At 34.0% G+C, this 7525-nt stretch overlaps 2 protein-coding genes across 2 annotated transcripts; one reads left to right on the top strand and one right to left on the bottom strand.

Moving 5' to 3' along the window:
* Positions 1-551: 551 nt before the first annotated feature.
* LOC119668820 (cuticle protein 12.5-like) lies at positions 552-4798 on the bottom strand. The gene is made up of 3 exons (XM_038078464.1): positions 4787-4798; positions 4373-4709; positions 552-818 (listed from the first exon to the last, which is right to left on the bottom strand). Exons 1-3 carry the CDS (start codon positions 4796-4798, stop codon positions 670-672), a joined length of 498 nt encoding a protein of 165 aa, XP_037934392.1. The 3' UTR covers positions 552-669.
* Positions 4799-5787: 989 nt separating this feature from the next.
* Positions 5788-6545, top strand: LOC119668821 (retinin-like). The gene is made up of 4 exons (XM_038078466.1): positions 5788-5799; positions 5921-6148; positions 6215-6296; positions 6423-6545. Exons 1-4 carry the CDS (start codon positions 5788-5790, stop codon positions 6539-6541), a joined length of 441 nt encoding a protein of 146 aa, XP_037934394.1. The 3' UTR covers positions 6542-6545.
* Positions 6546-7525: the final 980 nt, after the last annotated feature.

Genomic DNA, 7525 nt, shown 5'->3' with positions numbered 1-7525 from the left:
TAAAATATCGAAAAATATACAGCGCGCGAATTTTAAATGAGAATTTCCGAAAGCTTTTCGGTCACAATGTAGAATGCCTTTGAGCAAGTCCATTTCGACGGTTTTCTTGCTAATGCAGCATGTCGTTTCCAGGTCGTAAGCAAATTTTTTCCACTATTTTTAGATATAATGAGTCTAATTATTTAAAATAATTAAAAAATTAATGTAGAAAAAACTATAACAAACGACTTTTATTACAAACATTTTAAGGTAAATACTTTAAAAGGTTTTGCTATATGAATAAGACATAAAAACGAGACTTTTCTTCAAAAAAGTTTCATATTTACAAAACTTATACGGCTTCGGGACGATGACCCAAACGTTCTTGGAACCTTTAATAAATGTTTACTCTAATCAAATTGTATTTTTGTATTCTCAGCTATTTATAATACTTTAAATAAAAATTAAAAAAAAATTAAAACAATTGAAATTTTCATTGAAAAATTAAAATTTATTTTTTTTAAGAACAATTTTTTTTATCAGTCGCGATTTTTATAAACCAAAAACTTCTATTTTTTTTGTGGGGATGAAAATTATTTACAACTTAAAAAATAGAAAAATGACCGCCCCACTGCCTGTACCACTAGTTTCATGTTAAAGAGAACATGCTTAAGCCTTAGGATGAACGATTTACCAGCCATGACCGCTGTGACCCCAACCACCATGAGCCCAACCGCCATGTCCCCAACCACCATGAAGCGATAAAGCTGGACCAGCATAAGCAGTTGTTAAAGCTGGAGCGGCAATTGCCTTAATCACAGGTGCAGATTGAACTAAAGTAGTTTTGACAATTGGAGCAACAATAGGTTGGACTACATGAGCGGAGCTATGCACAATAGATTGACTTTGGTGTGATACAGCGGTGGGTATGCTCTTAACAATAGCACCTACTTTGGCCAAGGCGGGTTCATGTACAATAGTTGTAGCAGGAGCAACAACTACATGTGCTGGAGCATGTTCCAAGTAACCAGGATAAGCAGCAGCTACGGCAAGCAAAGCAGACAACACCACCTAGAAATGAAACATAAAGGACTCTTACAATTAAAGGATTCTAGTATATGTAAAACACAGTGAACTTACCAACTTAAACATTTTGTAGTTAATTTGGTTTTTAGTTTTAAGTTAAGAAGGTCTGTGCTGTTTGAATCACAAAGAAAACTGTTTGCTTTATTGCAATACTGCAGCGTCTTTTATACTAAACTAAACTGTTAAACTCCAACTACAAAAACTGAAACTAGAAAAAAAATTAATGCAAAACTTAACAGAATAAAAACAAATAAAAATCGTTTGAAGAAAAACACCGACATATTTTTTGACCGAAATATAAACTGAACTGGGGCTCAAAGTTGACTAAGCTGAGTACTGCTTTATTGTTGTTGTTGCTGCTGTTGTTGCTGCTGTTGTTGCCGGCATGTAAAATCACTTTCGTTTTCAATTTTCCAACAACAACAGCCAATGGACTATACACAACACCTCAAAACAAGAAAACCGCCCAACACACATAAAACTCATGCAATTACTCTGAAAATCTCATAAAAGTGCACTAATGCTTCCACGAGTCTCTGTTATTATTGTTGCTGGTCTATTGCTGTGTCTGTTGTTGACTTGGCACAGCCCATTATAAGCAGGCAGTAAGCCGGGCTTTGCTTCGCCGTTGCTGTTAACTGTGTTAACATGTTACCAGCATTGTGGGTCGTTGAGGCAATTTTATTACAGGCTGACTCCGCTCATTCATATGAAGTCGGCAACTAAAATCGCGACCATTGCGTGGTCAGTTTTACTTTATTTCATTTCGATTTTATTATTTCTTTTTTTTGTCTTTAGTGTAGCGATATGGCAATTTTCTATTACAAAATTTTGACCGTGAATACGTAAACGACATTACAACGTCGTCGATTTGTCTTGGTTCCATGTTTGCTGTGCAAAAATTGTTGTTCGCACGCATTTGTCTTATTGGCAGTTCATGTCCGCAACCATTATTTGGTTCAAGTTCAGGTTCACGCATTTTGCGTGTTCACCATGAAATTTCGTTTCCATACTTCGTTACTGTAGTTAAGGCTTATCCGTTACTGAAACTGAGACTTAGTGCTAAGTAATGTCAATAAATTTTTACACAGTTAAATATAATAAAATGTAAAGAAGAGCTTTGAATTAATAGTTTCATTAACTATTATGTTACAGTAACTGGAACTGTTACGTTCCTGTTTACGTAGCACAGAACATAGCAAAGCAAGTTCAACTCTTTCAAAATTACTATCATTGTCTTTACGGTTTAAGATGTGTTAAGTAGCTCTAAAAGTTCAACTCCAGAGTACCACTAAATTATATACCCATATTTGCAATGCTGCTATTCAAGCGCAGATACGTTATGGGTTATGTTTTTTTCGAAACACAAGTTTTTATCTTATCTTGGAAAACCATTCCATTTATATAGCTAAAGTATAGCTAAATTTTTCCTCACAAACGTTATAAGTTAAATGTATAACTTAAATGCTATGTTTACCTAACTAAAATGTAACATCCGGTCCTATAAGAGCAGAATTCAGACATGTAGCGCTAAATATTTTCCTCGTAAGCGCAATCAATTACGTATTTATTTTAAATACTTTACTATAAACAGTTAATCTCTCTTTTTTATCTATATTTTTTTAATCTATTCCATAATTAGCTTCAATAAGATGCAATAATTCTGTTCTTTAAGAGCAGAATTTAAACGTGTACAGCTAAATATTCTCCAAATAACCATAATAAATATATAAGTTAAATACTTTATTATAAACAGTTAATTCACCTTCCTTTAATCCATATTTTCTCAATGTAATCCGTAATTAAATCCGATCCTTTGCCAGTAGAACTTATATATATATATTATATATTACTCGTAGATCGTAAGAACCCATAAAATAACTCCCTAAGAGTTAGAGTTAGTATTTCCATATCACTTAAGCAAGTAATTTATATATATTTCTAATCAACTTCAACTTATTATTATACTAAGCGTTTTTAAGTCCAGTCAAAAAGTTTGCTCTTAAGTTACACCTAACTTCATTTTTCTCTCTTCACACCCTTCCATAATTTCCATTACATAAACCTTGCTGTACTACGAGTACTTAAGGAAATATCGGCTTGCTCAATACTAATTTTATTCAACTATAAGATTTTTGTCGTTACAGTAACTGCTATTATTGGACATTAGTCCCATCCAGAGATTTTAGTGCGTTCGATGTTTTGGAAAATATAACTGATTGAAAATCTAAATATATTTCATATACAGAAATCATATTATAATAAAATCATACATTAGAAGAAAAATTTGCTGCACTTTTAGTAATTGACTAAGTATAAAATAGGTTTACTTTGTCCTAGAACGTGCAAGCAAGCATATACCTATGGTGTTATATAGGTTAAACTTTGCAGATTTTTAGAAACAAAATAAAAAATAAGCAGAAGTACAGAAACACCTAATAGAGAGAAGTTTAAATGAATCGTGCTGGAAAAAAAAAAATTAAATAAAATACTGTTTGAATTATTACTATATTGAATTCTTAATTCTTAGCAAGTATTGTTAGCAGCCTAAAACCTCATTCAGAGATAAGAGATTTCGGTGTATTTTCCTCTTCCTAGTTGGTCATTACAGACGAGAGTCGTCCTTGACCGCGTAGAATAGCAATCGCCAGCAAGCCCTATCGTTGGTTAACCCTGATTCTTCCACCGAAGATGCGGACGTCCTCTACAGTGTTTTCTACCTACAGGTACTGAATCAAACACCTTTCTAGCTGGAACACTTTCTTCCATTTGCACGATATAAGCAAGCCACAGAAGTCGCTGAATTTTGTATGTATTTTGGTGTCTTTTACCAATTGGAAAAAAACAAAAAATGCTGAAAAACTACCTCATTCTTTTTTATATACAGAAATTATAATAAAATGGAAGATATGGAAATGGATGTTTTTAAACTGGATATTGGGCATATTTTTAAACGACCAAATAACTACATAAAATACCGATCATTTTGTCATACCGATCACAAGATCTTGTAAAACATAAGAAGAAGAAGTAGAACTAGAAAGCATATCCCAGTACGGAGCGATTTAAAAGAGTCCTTGAGGTCGTATTATCAGGAACTAATTATCTCTTTAAATAACTTAATATTAATTGACATAAATAATTAATTAACATAAATAAATAAATCTTTGTCTTTAAAAGAAATTTTGAATTTTATTTTTTTTATCACATTTGGAACCGTCCAACAACTCGTCATTTTATACTACCAGTCTACTTTACCAGGCATTGTAGACCACAGGGGAAGCAATGGTTTTCAATACTGGAGAATGAACGGAATGTACAACTGGTGCTGCATAGGTTTTAAGTACTGGCGAAGCAATATAATTTGTGTGCAATACGGGAGCAGCAGCAATTGTCTTCACAACGGGTGCAGTATAAACGGTCTTGACAACTGGTGCGACTATATCTTCCACAACATGTGCAGAGCTATGAACCACTGATTGACTTTGATGTGAGACAGCAGTTGGAATGCTCTTCACAACAGCACCAACTTTAGCGTAGGCAGGCTCGTGCACAATTGTGGTTGCAGGCGCACTGTAGACTACGGGGGATTCGATAAGACCAGGACGAGCAGCAGCTACGGCTAGGAGAGCAGACAACACCACCTGAAAAGTAAATGTTTGTTATGCCAATGTTTGATGTGAAGAAGTTCTGAGCTTTTTTGTTTGTTTGTGAAACTTACCAACTTGAACATTTTGTTTTGGATTTGTTTTTGTGGGTCTGTGTTGAATGTAAGAATGCAGAAAATTAACTGATATCAAAACTAACTCAAGTTGCTGCTTTTATATAAAAATTAAATAAAAATTTTGACCTGACTTATAGCCCAACATATGTACTTAACATTAGTTTTTTTTATGATATTGAATTCAATGATTTTAAGCTGAACTGCATAAAGTTAAATGTTTTTTTTATTTTCAAGCGAACAATAAAAGTCAGTAATGTTTACCAACAGTAGCCGAAAATACTACAAAACATGGGTTATTTGTGCGTTTGACCATGAAAGATTTTCATATGCACAGATACTTAAGCGTAGATACTTGATGAATATTAGCCGGGCCGAGGTAATGCAAGTAATGCATTAATTGTGTGCATTAAAGATGAAGTTAATTACTTTAATGTAATTGAAGCAAGAGCAGCATGAAAGGGCATGTATAGGCCGAAAACGCTTAATGATTGTGTGGTTAACAACTTTAATGAGAGAAGGGTTTTAAAAAATTATTGTGTTAATTTAAAAAAGATACAAAATATTATGGGCCTAAGTGTTTCATTAAAAATGAAATATTAATTTTGTTATAACAAATATACAATCAAAATTAATTTTTAATTTTGGGCTTAATTGCAAACTTGTTTTGCGTAAAATCTTTTGCGACAAAAATAGTATAGATTTTTGAGATTTTTACTGGTTTGAAATCTGTCATTCAAATCGAATTGACAACACCTACAAGTGAGCTCAGTTATAATTGATAATTGATTATTTGTCACTGTTTAGGTAAATTTGCCAAGAAGGCCGGTTTATATCAATTGCAGAATTATGATCATTGGACAGAGGAAATGACAAGAAATTGATTTAAAATCGATTTTTGACAATTTGGTATAAAAGCACAGATTGAACTGGCTAAAAACATCAGTTCTTAGACATTCTCAGTCAATACAGACCTACAAAAAACATAACAATCAAATAAAATGTTCAAGTTGGTAAGTATTAAGTGCTACTGGTCTTAAAAGGATTAAAAAAAAAAATACATAAAATTTTCTTGCAGATGAAGAAATACTGTATTACAAAATTTAACAAAGTTATTTTTTCATTTATTTTCAGGTGGTATTGTCTGCTTTGCTCGCCGTAGCTGCTGCTCGTCCCGGTCTCGTAGAGTCACCAGTAGTTTACTCTGCACCAGCAGCTATTGCCGTACACGAACCTGCTTTGGCTAAAGTTGGTGCTGTTGTAAAGAGCATTCCAACTGCTGTCTCTCATCAAAGTCAAACAATTGTACACAGCTCCGCACATGTCGTTGAAGATGTTGTTGCTCCTGTTGTGAAAACCACTGTGGCTGCTGCACCAGTTGTGCACACCGTTGCTGCTGCTCCTGTTGTAAAAACTGTAGCTGCTGAGCCTGTTGTACACTCAGTTGCTGCTGCTCCAGTCGTTCACTCCGTTGCTGCTGCTCCTGTTGTACACTCCGTTGCCGCTGCTCCGGTTGTACACTCCGTTGCCGCTGCTCCAGTCGTACACTCAGTTGCTGCTGCTCCAGTCGTACACTCAGTTGCTGCTGCTCCAGTCGTCCACTCTGTTGCTGCTGCTCCAGTCGTACATGCTGTTTCTGGTCCCGTAGTACACTCTACTTATTCTGCTGTTTCACCATTGACTTACGCTGCTGCTCCAGTTGCCACTTATGCTGCCTCATCTCCACTCACATACACAGCCACTGGTATATGGTAATTGCGAAATGTACCGGTTCAGTTGGACGATCTATAAATTTTATTGTGATAAAATGTTTAAGAAATAAAATTTCTAGTAAAAATACTTTCCTTCTTCTTTATATTTTCTTCGTGAAGTTTAAAATTATTTTAAAGCAAAAGCCACTTGTCAGGTTTCAGTAAAGAACTTCCAATGAATTATACACACCCTTGTGTTTCCGGGTTATTGACTTTTGCTTAACTGTAAAGTTATTCCAATGGTGGTTATTGATGTTCATGTCGTAATTATCGCCTTTCAATTTAAGTTACAACTACGTATCTATGAGATACATTAATATTCTTTGTTTTTGTCTTCTACTTGAAAATTTGTTTATAAATTTTTCAATTGAGTGGGTAAGGAAATTTCTGCACGTCTTACATTTAGCGCTTATGGCTTTAAATTAAATGTGGTTCAAGTTCACGGCCGTTCACTACTTTATGACAGTGGAAGCAAATAAAAATATCGTAAAATTATGCGTAATTCTGAGATACTAAGGGAATATTATATTATACTAGAAAGTCCATTATTGAATTAATTGAAAATATGTAAATTAGTTTTAATAGAAAGAACAAACAGTGGGGCCTTAACTAAGATTCTAGGAAGTCTTCCAATTAGTATTTAAAATTAAAACAATAATACGCAGTGAAAGGAAAATGTATGTGGGATATTTTAACAGGGCAAGTCAAGGTTAATATCGTTTGTAGGATAACGATCCGACCCACACCTGATATCTCTCTTATCCGTCTAAATCTATACTTCTACTTCGAGTTTCTGGTATCGCTTATTGTTTGGAAGTCCAGTTTTATTATGTGAATCATTTCAATTTATCTCATCTATGATAAAAATAGTTGTGGTCTTACTTGCATATACTTTTGATTCAAAGAAGAAAAGGATTTTAGAATCTACTCTATCGCTTCTATTTAAATAATTTATGATAGGTCTTTTTCAATATGCCAAGTACTGCTT

The sequence above is a fragment of the Teleopsis dalmanni genome, chromosome 1 (genome assembly GCF_002237135.1).
Source record: "Teleopsis dalmanni isolate 2A chromosome 1, ASM223713v2, whole genome shotgun sequence".
NCBI lineage: Eukaryota > Metazoa > Arthropoda > Insecta > Diptera > Diopsidae > Teleopsis > Teleopsis dalmanni.
The sequence above is the reverse complement of the archived record's forward strand: the minus strand, read 5'-3'. Positions and strand labels throughout refer to the sequence as shown.